The sequence below is a fragment of the Lethenteron reissneri genome, chromosome 32 (assembly GCF_015708825.2).
Source record: "Lethenteron reissneri isolate LAM-NWPU_2019-01 chromosome 32, ASM1570882v1, whole genome shotgun sequence".
Lineage (NCBI taxonomy): Eukaryota > Metazoa > Chordata > Hyperoartia > Petromyzontiformes > Petromyzontidae > Lethenteron > Lethenteron reissneri.
Window position 1 is genome coordinate 3,624,040 of NC_083810.1, and position 17,071 is coordinate 3,641,110.

The 17,071-nt window shown below is 46.2% G+C and overlaps 1 protein-coding gene across 1 annotated transcript in view; it reads left to right on the top strand.

Annotated features, from left to right (window-relative positions):
* Window positions 1-17,071, top strand: part of LOC133349903 (LON peptidase N-terminal domain and RING finger protein 1-like) — a 101,300-nt gene that overhangs the window by 33,326 nt on the left and 50,903 nt on the right. Inside the window, exon 2 of the mRNA XM_061563757.1 lies at window positions 10,695-10,813. Within this exon, the coding sequence (XP_061419741.1) occupies window positions 10,695-10,813 (119 nt within the window). The remainder of the gene's footprint in view (window positions 1-10,694; window positions 10,814-17,071) is intronic.

The window sequence follows — 17,071 nt, forward strand, 5'->3', positions numbered from 1 at the left end:
TGCTTTTTAACCAGGACGATCGGTGCTCCCCAAGGGCTGGTAGAGGGAGAAATAATGTCGGCGGCTAACATGTCATCCACAGCCAATTTGACATGGTCCTTTTCGGCGGGACTCAACCGAAACGGATTTTGGCGAATTGGCGCGCTGTCACCCGTGTCAATATGGTGACGCAGCAGGTGAGTGCAACCCAAATCATATTTATTCCGACTAAAAACGTCGGAAAATTCCTGCAGTAGTGCTCTAAGCTGTTTGCGCTCTGAATTTGACAGGTCCGTCGATCCCGCACAAAGCGCGTCGAGCCACCCGTCATCGCTGTCCGAATGTGGGTGCAGTCGGGTGGCGGTGCCGACGTGATTCGCAACCGGTTCCTCGCAGGGCATCGGCGTCGCGTGCGCAAGCACCGTCCCTCGAGGAACAACAACAGGTTGCGATCCCACATTGAGGACCGCGATGAAAGGGTCCCCATCTCCCCTCACAACGGTCAGGGCCGGAATCAAATGCGGTCCACTAACCCCGGCCCTAGACGGTCCCAACAGGATCCCCTGGGCCCCGATACCCTCTGCGAAGGGCCGACGAAGTTTTAGAGGTACTAACATCTGAGCCCCCGGCGGCACACGAACGGTTTCGACGACGGACGCTGGTATAGTTACGAACGCCGTCCGAATCACCGAAGGGGAGGGTAAAAACGCCATGCGCCGTCCCGACGGGAGCTCAATACATCCCTGGTCTATTAAAATACGGATCGGCATTTTACCCAAGAAGTCTGTCCCCAGCAGGCACGGAACCGCCAGTGAGGAGGAGACAAAAATCGGGCCTGATAATTTGATATCCCCGATACAAATTTGCGCTCGAATTTGTCCAATAATACCAAGGGAGCCCCCATTCGCCGCATAGAATGGGACATTAACTGGTAGTAAGGGACGGCTTTGGACAGGCAAAATGTTGTAAATCAATTCGGAAATAATGGTCGCCGATGCCCCCGTGTCAACCAGGATGCGTACCTCAACCCCGTCAATAAGTCCCACGACGGCCGACGACCCTGACGATGCGGCCACAACGCGATGGGCCAACGCGGACCACTGCCCGGGCTCAATTCGAGTCCCCACAGTGGTACGCGCCGGCCCGTCGCGATGCGACGTCGTCCCCCCATTCGATGCGATGCGAGAGTGTGCGACAGGTGTGTGTGTTGGCCAAACATGTGTGGTGTCGCGACTCGCCGGATCATGCTGATGGAGCTTGGGAGGAGGAGGAGGCCCGGCGTCCTGGCGAGGCGTCGTCCCACGCTGTCGGGGAGAGCGGCACCCCGAGGCGACATGGCCCCGGACGCCGCAGTTGAAGCAGCGCGGAAGCGGCGGCGGCGATGACGGACGGTCGAAGCGGCTCGACCCATCCCGGGCCGGCCGCGCTCTCGTCCCCTGCTGCCGACGATGGTTGACGGCGAAGACCTCCTCCGCCGGAAGGGTGGCTGCCGCCACCGCACGCCCAGCCGCTGCCCTGCTGGCCTTCCGCCGCTGCGACAGCAAGTTGGCGTGGAGGAGTCGCGCCGCTTGTAGAGAAGTCATCTCAGTATCCTCCTGTGCCACGACGGCGATGTCCAGGTCGTCTGCTAGCAGGAGGATTTTCTCAGTTACCATGGCGTCGACCCCGTCCTCGTCCATGCGAGGAAAGGCTGTCTTGGCCAACGCCAGGAGGCTTGTTCTGTAAGCCAGCGGCGACTCCTTCGCGCCCCGCTGGCGGTCGTAGAACTGCTGCCTACACTCCGCGGAAGGCCCGTAGACTCCGGCCAGCAGCTGCAGCGCCATCGGCAGCGTAGAGCGCCTCTCCTTCGGCGCCGATGTTAGGGCGGCGAGCGCGTCGCCGTCGAGGAGCGCCGGCAGCGCGCTGAGAGCTTCAGCGTCTGTCCATTTGGCCATTTCTTGGTGGGCGAGGAAGCGTCTTTGGAAGCCGCCCCAGTCGCCCTCTGCGCCCACGAATTCTTTAAGCGGGGGCAGCCTTTGGTGCAGCGCAGCGGTTGCCGTGGAGTCCCGTGGGCTGCTGTCTCCCCGACTCGGCTGTGTCTCGGCGCGAACGGCAGATGGTATCGCCTGTCGCAGCCTTGATGACGCGCCCTCCTCCGTCGTTGACGCGGCAGCCCCAGCGCGGCCGATGTCGGACCCAAGGTTGAGGTCGGCCACGCCCTTAGCGGTTGCCGCGTCGATGGTGGGAAATTCAAAGTTTGAATCTTCAGAAATGGCGGGAAGGCGCTCCGGACGCCGGCTCCCCTCGCCCCGCGGTGGACCACCAGCCCCCAGCCGTGTGATGTTTTCCAGCGTGGCGGCAGCGGCGTAGAGCAGTTCAGCCAGCCTCTCGTGAGCCAGCCTCAGGTCGTCTGTCCGCGGCTCCTCTTCATGCCGACGCTCCGGTAAGAACGCGTCCGGCCCCGGCTGCACGTTGTCTAGTTGAGCCATCTCGGGCTCAACAATTTCGGCGGCGTCTTCCGTTTGCTGTACTTTGGCTCGAGCTGATTGGCGCGTGTCCATGTTCTTAGTTCTTCTGACGCCAGATGAAGTACTCTTGAAGACGCGTGGACAACGTGGTAAGGCACACGTATTTATTTGCACAATGTCTTACAGCACTGGAGGGATGTATCGGCCCCCTCACCCGTATAACTGGAAATTCACCCCTAGCTAGCCTTCCTAGCCGAGTCCTCCGCTAACGGGCTAGGGGAGGCTGTCTGGCCCGACACTGGTCAGTCGGGCTACGGTACCCGGAATCCCAGAGGTCTAACTCTGGTTCCGGGACCACGCCACTGGCTCCAGCCTGCGCTGCCCTTACAAGGGCGGCGTCCCAGGGGGAGTCCAGGGCCTATCTGGCCGGTCTTCCGTCTTCCCTTAACTACACTAAGACTGAGCCCCGAGCTCTCTGGCTCATCCCTTTTTATACCCCCCTAGAGGATCGAAACCCCCCTCACGCCGTCCAGTGCGGACGTCGTTGCGGGCACCACCCCGTGTGCTCACGGAGTCCCCGCCCACTGTGTTTGTTATCCGTTAGCTCCTATGCAAACAGCCCTACACAAACAGCCCCTCTGTAACAGCCCTACATATACAAACACAATTTAAACTGATAAGATGAGTACAAGCTGAGCAATCATTGGAAGGACATAATTGGCTATGATGTTCCCACCCTACCACCTTCCGATGTTAGTTGTGCTTTACGCCCATTTCAAACTTGCGCTTTCACAGTCACTTCGCGCGCCAACCTCTTGGTTGCGGCTCTGCGATCTTCCATTACCATGCTAATCTCTCTTTAACATACGAACTTTCACCTGGCAGCCCTTTCATTGGTGGAAAACGAACCACCGTCGGGTTGGCTGCCCAGCATTTACATTATCATTGGCTGCTGACAATTGGGCTAACCCTATTTCCAAACCCTTATAAAGTCTGCTTTGGAAGCTAACCCCCCTTTTCCTGAAGACGACCGCATCGCGATCGAAACGTCGTAGTTTTTTGCTATTTTTTGTTATTTTCTTTGAACCTATCTACGTGACTTTACCAAAAGACCCAAGAGTATGCTCTTACTTATCGGAAAGAGAGCAGCATGAGAGACTTTCACCAAGGGAATGTATGCAGGTTCTCCCTGTGGTCGCATGGATTTTTTTCTCCGGGTCCTGCAGTTTTTCCCTCCACATTTAGAAACATGCATTGAGATTATTTAGATTATTTTGCTGCATTACATTTCCACATGATAAGCCACTTTTGTTGAGCTATTGTTTGTGGCCATGTCGCTTCTGCAAAATAAGCTAAAAGGTCAGTGGGCTTTACCTGGAAATAAAAAAATACTTTCGTTTAATTTGTATATGTTTTTTTGTAATTTGTTGACCTTTTGTATATTTTGCACACCTATCGTGTTTTTGTGTTGTTTTTTGTTACGTCCTGACCAGCCCTACTGGACATTTGTGAAAAAGAGCTTCATAGCTCATCGGATTCCTCCAGGATAAATAAATATTCTGATTATGATTTTGTATGTTGAACTTCTTTCGCACCGTACGTAGCCAACCGTGCTAATCGGAGGTGCGTAACATTATTAAGTTGATTTCCTCCCTTAAGGACAAAGTTCAGAAGTAGTAGGTGAAACACTCCCACAAGTTATGAATTGAGGGCACTCTTCATTTAAATGCGTGGCTTCACATGATGGCCCACATGATGGCTGTACTTCCATAACAGCAGCAGCAGCAAAAGGCAGCCAAGTAGTTATGTGGTCGCTAAGTTGAAATTTACATTCGTCCATTTGTGTAGGACAACCCGATGGCTTCTAAGGCTCTTCTCTCGTTAGCCTTTTATTCCAGAGGATCCATCGGCCAACTTGTTATAAGCATATACAAATATAAAGGGCAGGAGAAGAGCAATGGGGATGGAGAGACAAAGGTGTAGGAATATATTTAGGGGACTGCAAGTTTCCCAGAGACTCTACCAGGTACTATACCACAGTACGGCCTGTGGTACTGCCTTTGAAAACCGGCAAGAGGAAGGTTTTAACTTAACTTTTTATTTTATTTTACCAGGTAAGTACCACTGAGCTATATAGCTCTTTTTCAGAAGTGACCTGGCCGCAAATGATAGCTCAACAAAGTGGCTTATCATGTGGAAATGTATAGCAGCCAAATACTCTAAACACATGTTGATTCTAAGTATGGAGGGAACAACTAGAGGACCCGGATAAAAATCCACATGACCACGAAGCGAGAGAACACGCAAACTCCAAATATTCAAGCCTCAGGGTTGGGATTGAAATTACGACCACCTGTATACCAGGTGAGGTAGTTAACATCTCGCCACGGCAGTGCCCTAAGATGAGAAGAGAACCGTGGGAGGGTGTCGGTGTAACAGGTACTGAGCGAAAGGAAGTTCCAGTCTGAGGTGACGGAACGATGAAAGGAGCGTCAGCCAAGAGAATTTAGATTAAATTTACATGTGGATATTAGGGATTTGTCAGAGGACTATAGCTAGTTATAAGAGGTATAGGGAGAGGTGCTTATGCCCCCATGGTGAGATGTCATTAAAAAAAATAGGACTTGTGGTGGAGCTCGGCCCAAGGTCATGTGCATTATATAACATTATATGCTGAAGGCTGCCTCGGGAGACAAGGTTTCGGGTGACTTTAAACCTAGTTTCTCGTCTTTTTTGTATATTCAACTTTTGTATACAGATGTGGCATGTCCTTTGGCAATGTGTCATGGGGTTAGAGTGGTCAACCCCAAAGCACAGAACAGCCTCTGATTGGCTCCACGAATGTGTGCGTAAGTTACTTGACACTCCCGGTTGGGGACAGTCCCACTGTGAAAAGTATTGGCTGTCCTCTGCCACCATTATATTCCTTGGAGGTCTAATTTCCTTCTTACCCATCTGCAGCACCCAAGTGACAATTGGTGTCCTCTGAACAATTCGTTGGATAAGTGCTCATCTTTTATGAGCAGCCCTGAGCCAGTTACGAGAAATTTCACATTCCTAGAATAGGGGCCAGTCTCTCCCTCTGAGGTCAACCACTGTTGACTTCGCACAAGTGGTCGTCTTTGACCTTGGAGGAATTATGGGCAAGGGTCATTCGAGGCTGGGCATGTAAAATCATGACCTTTCGATTGTAATTTGAGCACCGTGGCATGAAGCCACCGTAAATTATTTTCCGTACCTAGAGGCATTTTGCTTATAAAGATATTTCACTGCCAACGCTGCCGTGTCGTATTCAGGAATCCAGCCACCGCTTGGGCAGCACACAAAGCTGCTTTCAAGGAAGCGGTGTTGTGACTCATTGAGTCGGCATGGTGTCAGGGAAGCAGTGCCCTGAAGTAGCAGGTTTATTGGCTGTAGAGCTGGGCGGATTGGTCAATTCTATTAACAAAAAATCTCAATCGACTATTCTTTTGTTGTCTATTACGTGTGCCCCCTTGATGAACAATCTCCGGAGTAATCGGTGACTGAAATAATATGATTTTTGTAATAAATTACTACTATAATAATGTATACTAATAAGAGAAGATAGATATTTACACCATCACACTTAAACATCACCAAAACGTACAGCAAAAATCGAATATTGTTTTTTTTATTACCAAACCTTTGTAATGGTTAAATTCTGACCGACAATGAACCTGTGAGGTAACCATAACAGTTGTGCTCTGCCCCAGTTGAGGTGCCAGAGCCGTGACTATTGTTGAGCCTTATGTATTATTACTGGAAAAACTAGGATAGGAGATGGTGAATTAAGAGGGTCGCTCGGAAGTAAATGCACATATTTAATTTGTCTTCAAGGGTCGTCCTACTTGCTCATTTAATCTTGCGTTTGTAATTTATCCACTTTTTGATAGGATATTGAAACCAAATGTGGGTCGGATATAACTGATTATGTAACTCTTTGGGAATTAAACAATAAATGAAAACAATACAATAATTGGTTCTTTCAAGCATATATTTTTTGTATTTTTTTCGATTTGGCATCTTTCATGACTGTTATTTATTGGTCTTGTTCTGGGTCGACCGTATCAGATAGAGATGCGCAAAAAAGGAAGGCTGGCTGGTGACCTCGCTGTGAGCTGCAGCGTGCGAACATGACATTTTGGTCCTCTTGATCACAGCACGAATGCCTGCGTAATTTAATTGCGCAGTCAGTTCGATTAGCACAGTTGACAAGGTACGGCGCAAAAGAAGTTCGACGTACGTACATAAGAAACAACTCTCCAAACGAGAAGACATGTAGCAAAGCAAATATCGCTTGCAGAAACGAAAGGACATTGATCATTTCACTTCAGTTTGTACAATAAAATACTGATGTGGTCTTCATAAGATATTTATGAGAAAGAAATTTATGGGATATGAGGGCATTGTAAAATAACCTAAATTATTGATTGCACTTGGTGTTCAAAGCATCACTTGGGGACATCGATCGTTTCGATCGTCGGCCTTGAATATGCGATGCAAGTTTAATATTCGGAGCGCTCTCGAATTTTGGCATGGCCAATGTGTGGGACTCAGTGATCGGCATTACATGGCGGGTGACCATTGTCAATCTCACCTTTAACCTCTAGTTTGGTGGGGGGGGGGGGGTAGTGCTAGTGTATTGAGACGACTTGAGAGACACGACTGTAGAGGGTTTCTTATTTATTTCTTAATACTTTAACGATAGGATCACAGAGTAACATAAGCGTTGACTGACTTATAGCTTAGCCATCCATACAGCGATGTCGGCGACATACAACTATATAGCTGGCTGACTATATAGTGACGACGGCGATGAAGACTGTATACAGTGAGGGAAAAAAGTATTTGATCCCCTGCTGATTTTGTACGTTTGCCCACTGACAAAAAAATGATCAGTCTATAATTTTAATGGTAGGTTTATTTGAACAGTGAGAGACAGGATAACAACAAAAAAATCTAGAAAAACGCATGTCAAAAATGTTATAAATTGATTTGCATTTTAATGAGGGAAATACGTATTTGACCCCCTCTTAATCAGAAAGATTTCTGGCTCCCAGGTGTTATTTATACAAGTAACGAGCTGATATTAGGAGCACACTTTTAAAGGGAGTGCTCCTAATCTCAGCTTTTACCTGTATAAAAGGCACCTGCTCACAGAAGCAATCAATCAAGCAGTCATAAAGGGAGGAAGTAGGATTAGCAGTAATAAATGGAGGGAAATTTTAATAGTAAGGAGCTGCAGCAGCCAAACCACCACGTGGTGGTTTGCTAATCCTACATAATACACGAGCATAATATGACTTGGAGACCCCCCCCCCACCACCTACACATTCCACAAGTAGTGACTAATCCCATATCTGCATTTTCCATAAACATGCTAAATTCCTCTGTTGATATGTAAATTTCTTTGTCAAGGCGCTCTCCTCCTCTAACCCAGCTTAAATATACGCTGCCAAGCTTGGTGGTGTTCATTCGGACGCTGTCTTTCCGACAGCCCTGTTCTTCACCTACTTGCGTTGTGGCGGAAACGTCGTGAGAATTTTATTTAATGAAGTTTTATTTTTATTATTTTATTATTTCCCTTCTACCTGACTTTACCGAAAGAACCAAGAAGATGATGAATCCCTGCAGTCACGAAAGCTTTAAATCGAGAATTACTTCCTTTGTTAAACACATTCGTAATCATCATCAGTCGCGATCATTCCACTGCTGGATGAAGGCCTTCCCCTAAGCCACTGCTACCTCTAACGATCCTGCGATGCAACAATTTACCCAGAACCTGCTCATGAACAGTGACCGATGCGTTGCTGTTGAATGATCAGATGTTATTGGCAAGAGTCCACTCTAAAACTTCTCGGACCCCATTGCACGCAAAAATAAATCCCGTAAACAGACTCATTATGCGCTGTCACGGGCATCATGGATAAAACAAATATAATTATATCTGCAGTACTTAATGTGTGTGTGGAGAGACGGAATGGAGTTCTCGTTCATTGCATCGAGTCTTTGTGCCTTGCAGCTCACCCATACAAGTTCCGTAGAAAGTTTTCACTTCATTGTGGCAGATTTTAAGCTCTTATCTGGTTATTTAAAGCTGTAGTTTGCTCTGTTTAAATGCTGTTCTGTGTTCTCACTGGTGCAAATGGAAGGTAGATTTTTTTTTATATCTATAAAGGTGATTTGAAGCTTTCGTGACTGCAGGAATCCATACTCTTTGGTTCTTTCGGTAAAGTCACATAGGTAGAAAATAAAATAAAATAGATCACGACGTTTCGGGCGCAACACAAGCGTCCGTCATCAGGTGGGAAAGCACCTGATGACGGACGCTTGTGTTGCGCCCGAAACGTCGTGATCTATTTCATCTTATACATACGTGACTTTACCGAAAGAACCAAAGAGTATCTATAAAGGTACTTTATAATAATTTTAAACAATTACAGCCGTTTGTCAATCTATTGTTAGGTGGAGACTTCAACAGCGCTGCCAGTTGTGAGGGTTATATGACCATACTTCACCGTGCTGGCCAGTGCTGGTTGATGGAGAGTGGATAGGGAAGTCACATTAGTTATCCACCTTGGCTGGAGGCAACCCATTTGGCTGTTAAGTTCACTCAGGAAATCAACCACTCTATTTGGGAAATGAATCCGTTCATGGAGGTCAGCTATGTATGTATGTTGAATTTATTTTGCACCGTACGTAGCCAACCGTGCTAATCGGATGTGTGAGCCTATTCTGATAGGCCAATACCACAGTGGCTTGATGCTCATCTGAGGGGGGAGTACTGTCGTAAATGGGATTTGCCCAAAAAGTATTATGCTGCTTGCGTTGTGGCCGAAACGTCGTGAGAATTATTTTATTATGTTTTATTTTTATTATTTTATTACTTCCCTTCTACGTGACTTTACCGAAAGAACCAAGAAAATGTAATACATGTTGGGCATTCAGCATGGCGTTGCATGGATGAGCATGTGTGTATTGATGTATGGTTTTAATGACAGATATGGCTATGTTGTCTCATCGCTGAGCACTACTTGATTCTTAATTACCCATTGCTAACCGATTTTCATGGTCCATGAGAATAGAAATAGGCTTTTCAAGTGAATTTGTGGCAGTAGTGGTTTACTTAACTGCAAAACTTCACTGGTCCCATTTTAAGAATTTGAGTCACTGATTGTTATCACTGAGGACTTATCGTCTAATGAAGTGGTACACCAGGGATGCTTAGCAGAATCGATGCTCAAGTGGGATTTTGACTCGTGGTGTTTCGATTTGGGGTTGAGCACTCTGCCAAAACACCACGTGGCCGGATGTTACTGGTCAACATTGCAGTCAATGTGTCGTGTGTGTATCAAATGTGTGTACAATTCTGAACCATGGTAAGTCAATAGTGGTGATCAAGTGGACAAACCGCTGGCTGCCTGTGTTTCTCGTTAATGATGCCGCAACGGCATTGCATGTTGATTGTCGTCGATGTTATTCAGGTCACCGATGCACAAGAGCCAATGTTGTTTCATGGGAATCAATGGGTTTATTTCATCTGCTGATTAAGGAAAGGATACAACAAACAGCAACAAATCATACGCCTTACCCAGTTCTTGAAATAATCAAGTAATTTATGTTTGTGTTTGTTTACCAAGTAAAGCCTCACTGAGTACCACTGTTTTAGAGCAGTCCTGTCAAGTTTTCACAGTCGGGGGAGATTTTGCTATGTGCAATCTCTAATTAGTAATTTTTAGGTACTTTTTGAGCATTCGGATGTTTAGCCAATACCAATGAAATGTTATGGTTTTTGTTAGGACATTTGGCTAGTCCAACATACAAACATACAAATCTGGGAACCCAGAGGAAGCTCATGGGTGAACTTATAAAATCCACTCAGAAATGTGTTCGAGTCGGGAATCGAATTGAGGCCCTTCTTGCAGTGCGAGGCACAAGTGTTATTACTGCTGTTTTTGGGCTGTACCGTGTCTTGTTCCGCATGATGTCCGATGATGTCTGGCGTTTCGCTGCACGTGTTGCGAGCTTCTTTCGGAACCTACCGATTCCTGAATATCATTCCCGCAGAAGCGCCTCCAGCACAGGGAGAGAAATGTTGGACATCGTGCCGAATAGCATGCGGTACGACCCCCAAACTAACACATTAGAGCCAATGAGTGTAACATTGAGAGGCGACAGTCAAGGAGTTGTGCTGCCACACGTGGAATGAGCTGGAGCCGCTGTGCCTGTGCTGCGCACGATTTGCAGTGCCCCACGACCACCTGCTGCTCAGCAACCGTGCCCAGGTGCACGTGGCGAAGCGCAGCTACGAGGGTGCACTGTGCGACGCCGAACTCGTGTGCCTGCTCCAGCCGCTGTGGTCCAAGGTGGGTGGGCATCATCCATACCCTACCCAGCCTCACACACACGCACACCTGTTCTGCTGTTCCACAGTGGCGAGATGTTCACTACCTTGCCTAGCTATACAGGAGGTCGTGGGTTCGATCCAGACCCTGACGCTTGTTTATTTGGAGTTTGCATGTTCTCCCCTTGGTTGTGTAGATTTTTCTCCGGGTCCTGCGGTTTTTTCCCTCCACATTTAAACGAGCCCCACTCATCTGTTCCACCTGCAAAACCACCGAGGTTACTTACAAACAGTGCACGTGACTTCATGAAAGGCAAAGGTGCAGTCCTGCAATGTCATGGTGGCAAGATGTTAACTGCCTGGCCTGGTAAACAGGAGGTCGTGGGTCCGATCCCCACCTGTATATTCGGAGTTTGCATGTTCATGTGGATTTTTCTCCGGGGTCTCTGGTTTTTTCCCTAAACATTTAGAATAAACCTGTGTTTCGAGTATTTGGCTGCTATAAATGTGCACGTGATAAGCCCCGTCGTTGAGCTTTCATTTATGGCCACGTCACTTCTGAAAAATAGCTATTTAGCTCTGTGGGCATTACCTGGTAAAATAAATAGTTTAGTTTAGTTCATAATGTCATCCTCTTCCCGGGGCAGTGATATGGCCGAGCGGTAACGTGCTTATCATGTGTTGGAGAGTTTCACGGTTCGAGGCCAGCGGCCGCCCTGATTAATACTGTGGAGTTATTACCTAAAAGTATTGTGGTCTTGTCTGCGTCACAAAAATGGCGCGAATACCAATTGTATTCATGATTCTGTTTTCATCGTTTTTATCCGTAACATAATAATGCTCATTTATTCCGCTATGGTGAGATATTCTTCTTCCTGAGCTTTGTCCTGGAGTTTTATACCTCAGAGCTAGAAACCCTTCCCCGCAAATGACGAGAGTTCTAAAAGGGACAGTTGTTGCATTGCTCACGCAACGGCTGTCCCTTTAGTTTGGAAATCCCTTCCCCTGGTCATCTGGGCTGGTGGCCTCCTCTAACCTGTTCAAACCCGGGCTGAAGACATTACTAATTTGCTCTTCCTATAACCGACTTGTCTCTGTATCTGCCATCTCAATTTCGTCCACGCTCGACTGTAATCTGTTTTCTTCCTACCCTTTTCTCGGGTCAGTGGCTATATTCAGATGAAAGTTGTTTACCGCGTAAACCAGCAGCAAGTGGTCTTTACGTAACTGGGACACACGACACTCGGACTCTCTGAAAGTGCTTTCCCCCTTCAGGACTTGATGGAAAGTCACTACGACAGTGTACATACAGTATTGGATAAAACATTTTCTTGTACTCATCTGCAGATGGGCCTTTATTATAAAAACACAAGCACAAACTTTGCTGAATTTCTAGATAACCATTCAGGAATTGTTTGCCTGCAAGAGTTTGTGATCATTTGTCAAACATTCAAATACCCATTTCCCCGACGCAACTTATGCTTTTGCAAATATTATCTATTTTACACCAGAGATTCGGTATATCTTTGGTCCTGAGGGAGGGTGGGCCGATGATGCGGATATCACTTGCCTACAGCACAGCAGCGAGGTGCCTCTGAGGTAGTACAGCAACTAGGTCACTGAACTGTGAGGAAACTTTGAGTGGAGTCCCCTCGTATGTATCTAAACTAAACTATTTTTTATTTTACAGAGTAAGGCCCACTGAGCTATACAGTATAGCTCTTTTTCAAAATCCATATGACCACGGGGAAAACATGAAAACTCCAAATATACAGGCATCATCAGGGTCAAGATCGAACCTATGTCTTCCTGTATACCAGGCAACGTATGAACATCTTGCCATCATGGCGTTCCTAACTAACCCATTCAAACATCCCAACGCTGAAAATTTGCCTCCAAATTACTCATATGGGATTATCCGCAGCAGCATTGCCTCCCTCCTGTGAAAAACTTGACAGGACCCTCCTGATAAAGAATCTCGGTGAGGTTGTTGCTGGATAACATAATCGTGATAAAAAAAAATATATATATATGTGGGATTTCTCCAGGCACTCTGGTTTCCTCATAAAAGCACAAAACTATTCAAAAAGGCAATTACCAAACAACCAAGGTCACAGCATCCACTTGGATATGAGACTTGAGCCTCAAGAGGGATCTCGTGAGATAATTTAAAACAAGAGGCCCGTTATGTTCAATGCCAGTGGTGCCAATTGACCATAAAAGTGCATACGTGCATCACAAAAAAGTGAGAAAACATGAACAGCCGATGTTTGTGAACTTCAGGTGGTGCTCTTCATCCAATGCAAGAATGCACAATGCCCTTTGCAAGTGAATATTTCTCTTTACAGGGTCGATATGAGTGTTTCATTCCACAGGAGACGAAAACACCATTGCTGGGTCTCAGTCTTTGAGTTGTGACCAAGCCGTGTGTAGGTATAGCAATGAAGAAGCGCTGTGTTGGGTGGGGCATGTATGCAGGATAAAGAGAGGCTGTCGAAAACATAAATTATATTGGAACCCAGAAGTTGGTAAGTATGTAAATTGAACCTTGTTCGCACCATACGTAGTCAACCGTGCTCATCAGAGGTGCAAATGGTGGGACACTATAAACATACCTTTGCAGGTCAGTTGTGGGAGGTCCAGCCGAAGGAAGGGAAATTGCGGTGTAGTCGCATCAATTGCATTGACTTTGGTGAAGTGTTTATCCTCGAGTGTGTGCTGCTGTGCTATTCTTAGGTAATTGCAGCAGTGGAATAAGTGCATTCCGCTAAAAGTTATGTCATCGAAAATAACCTTCTTTGAGAAGAAGCCTCAAGGGAAGCAGACTGGATTTGTGCGTTTGAGCTTGCGCCCTCTCAAGCTTGTTGGACTCGTAAAGTTAATTGGTAAAGGTGCAGCCCTGCAATTGCACGCTCACGTCGCTACTGGCAGAAGGGGCTCCACTTGAGGGGGCTCTGGAGCAGTGGCAGAATTCCCTTTATTGAGGATGATTTTTGTTTTGGCCAGACAACATTCAGGGTCAGAACTCACTGCAATCGGTGGGGATACCCAGTCGTTACTCCAACACACGTAACCTGTCAATGATATCTGTCGTGTATTGGACATAGGCGAGTGGGTGTGGTGGGGGGTGGATTTAAGAAACTTGCACCACTGTTTCCAAGTGCCGCACCTGGAGATTGAGCTGGCGACCTCCAGATTGCAAGCCCAGTGCACCAACCGTGCCACTACCGTAGCAGCATCTGATGCGACAGTAACCTGGGAAATGTGCCAGCTTTCTATTTTCAGCAGCTGGAATCTGGCCCTGGAGCAGGATCAGTAATGGCATGTAGCTGCTCATTATGAAAGGTGAAAATGGAGGGCAACAATAATCGCTCTTGTAAAGGGTCTCGGCGTCCAATTGGTTCATATTCCGTGGAAGGTCACAGCGATCATGACAATTGCTAGAGGCTGATTGATCCGACAATGCCAGATCTGATTGGTCAAACGACTTTCATGATGGACAGAGTGTGGTGAGGCCTTCTTTCATAGTTGGATTGATTGTTGCATCCTGCATTTAACCACGAGATAAAATGATTAAGATAAATAAAACAAGTGGCATAAATTATTATCATTAGTCTGAGTACACATAAACAATACATAGATAGTGTACTCTCTATGCTTACAATTCATCCAGATTCCCAAACGTATCGTATATATGCACATAAACTATACGAGCACAGTATATTTAACACACACAACAACAACACCTGCCTTCTGTCATTACTTGGAGAGGTGATGGTTCCACATTCCCTGTGACAGACTTGGTGCACTTTGAGGCCACATGAAGTTTCAAGGGCTTTCTGGCAGGAGATTGTGGGATAGGTCCATGTGTTATGGGTCCATGTGTTGTGGGTCTGTCTATCTAGTACACCGTTCTCAAATGGGCTTTAGGATTAAATATCGCACCGTTATCGGGATACGGCACTTGAATGACAACGTGCACGTTTGCAACAAAAAAAATATTGGACTACAGTCCTTACACATTCCTTCCATGCACACTTCACATTAAAACAATCCACAACAACTTGTTATGTAACGTTTGTTTTGTATTGCCACTGCCTCTGCAGTGCAAGGGGCTGTCTCGTGAATATTTTATTTTATCTCGGTGGGTTCAGCCAGGTTCTTTCTCGGCTAAATATACTCGGTTAGAATATTTTTGTCAAACGCGGGTATGCTGCCATTTGTACAAAGGACGTCTGCTATCCAATTCCCTCCAATCCCCGATTTGGAAATCTGTAATTCACCGCTGTGAACAGTTCATTAATCACCCTCGTGTATGACAGTGAATAAGTTATTGCATTTATTTCCCCCATCGCACAAACTGTTATAGTTGTTTTTTAGCGTAAGCTGGATATCTTGTTTACATTGGATAGCATAGGCAAGGATTCATGTTATGCTGGAAGAGTGTAATGACTTCTGAAAATGGAATATTTTCAATTCATAAGCATAAAGCTTTTGTGTAAGAGGCACTGAAATTGCTGGCCTGCATGTAATCTGTACAAGATTTGTCCCTGCTGTTGTGTGAGGACACGTTACACCAATCCAGATAATTCTCAACTGGTTCGCTATCCAATCACGGATTGATATAACAAAGATCACCCACACTGTATTTAAAATCCTTCATTGATTCGCCCTCGCACAACTCTTTTCTCACATGTTGGTCTCTTCTTCTGTACATTCTGTTCAAGGACGCTGGGATTTATGTCAGCACCACAAATGAACTCCACTCTGTGGGTGGTCACCTGTTGTCTGTGATCTCCATTCCCTGCTGAGTCTGCCCCTAGTTGAATAACTTTGTCAACACCACAGTTGCCTCCAATCGTGACAGTCCCTCCACATCGCACTCTGTCCCACGATTGCCCTTTGCCACATACCTACCTAAGGGAGGGGGCGGTGGGGGCAATCGCCCACTTCCACCCTGATCATTTTCTAGATCCACCTCTGCCACTACTCTACATGTTATTTCATATTTGTCCTACATTCATGGTCGGAACCCATGCGTTTCCTAGTGTTTGCGATACATCGCCACCCATAGCGCCACCTAGTGAAATACCCTTCCCAACTGTCACTTCTGCCTTACGAAAGATCCAACGCAGAAGATTGATCTTCCACGAAGCTCATGAGCTACCCTAAATCACATGCACTGCACAAACCATGGCAGTAGATGCCGATACCAATTGCACAAATGGAAAGTTAATAGCTCTGCAGTGTGCGACTGTGGTCATCCAGAACAGACCATCCATCATATAACGACGCAACGCTCCGATCCACAAATATGAAGGAGATATCACGGCAATACACTCCGCTGCTCCTGACGTGGTTATCTGGCTTGACCACCTAAATTTGAAATTGTCGTTTTTGCTCTGCATCTACATCAGCCAAACGAAAGAAGAACAAGACTGCAAGGGTGAAATGTCCAGAGTGCCTGAGAGCTCCCTAGCTTGGACTTTTCAGTCTAAAAATATGTTATTGATATTATTCTAGCTATTCAATGAGCAATAGGATGTAGGAAATATTTTATCATCTGAGCCAGTGTACTTTTCACCATTTTGCTATTTTGGGTTTCAGGTTCTTTTTGTTGGTCTCAAATAATAATATGCCCACACTTTCAGCTCTTTTGAGTTGGTGGTCTAGAGTAGGCTGAGAGCATTACATATGCTATGTGGTGATCACATGGCATTCATGCAAGGCATGATGGGAGTCATACCTTCTTGCTGTTTGTAAGCACACCTATGCAGATACTTATTCTATGATTGAAGAACGTACATTTAGTTGAGATAACATTTTTGCATTTGGGATTTGGCGTGTTGTACCAAAAGACAAAATATATCACTGGTCTTTCCCCTCAATGTTACAGTGCATATGTTTCTATAAATGTTCTCTGTACTGTATAATGTGGTAGAAGTGGAATTTAACTCGTAAAAGCATTACATATGGTACTATATTTGGTTCCGCCAGGACTAGACTTTCATAGCAAAAACATTTCTCACTCCTGCCGTAAATGACTAGCAGATTACGATTGACAACTACAACCTTTTTCTGCTTGACCGAGGGTCTAAATGAGGTGGAATTGCAATCTATGTTCGTAATACTATTGCATGTTCACCAGCTCACTCCTTGTTAAAAAAATTTTGTTTTGAAGGTCTGGCTCTCAGAATAACTCTCCCAAATAATAAACAGATATTTGTAGTGTGCTGCTATAGACCGCCTAGTGGGAAGGATGTTGAAGCTGTGTCTGCAC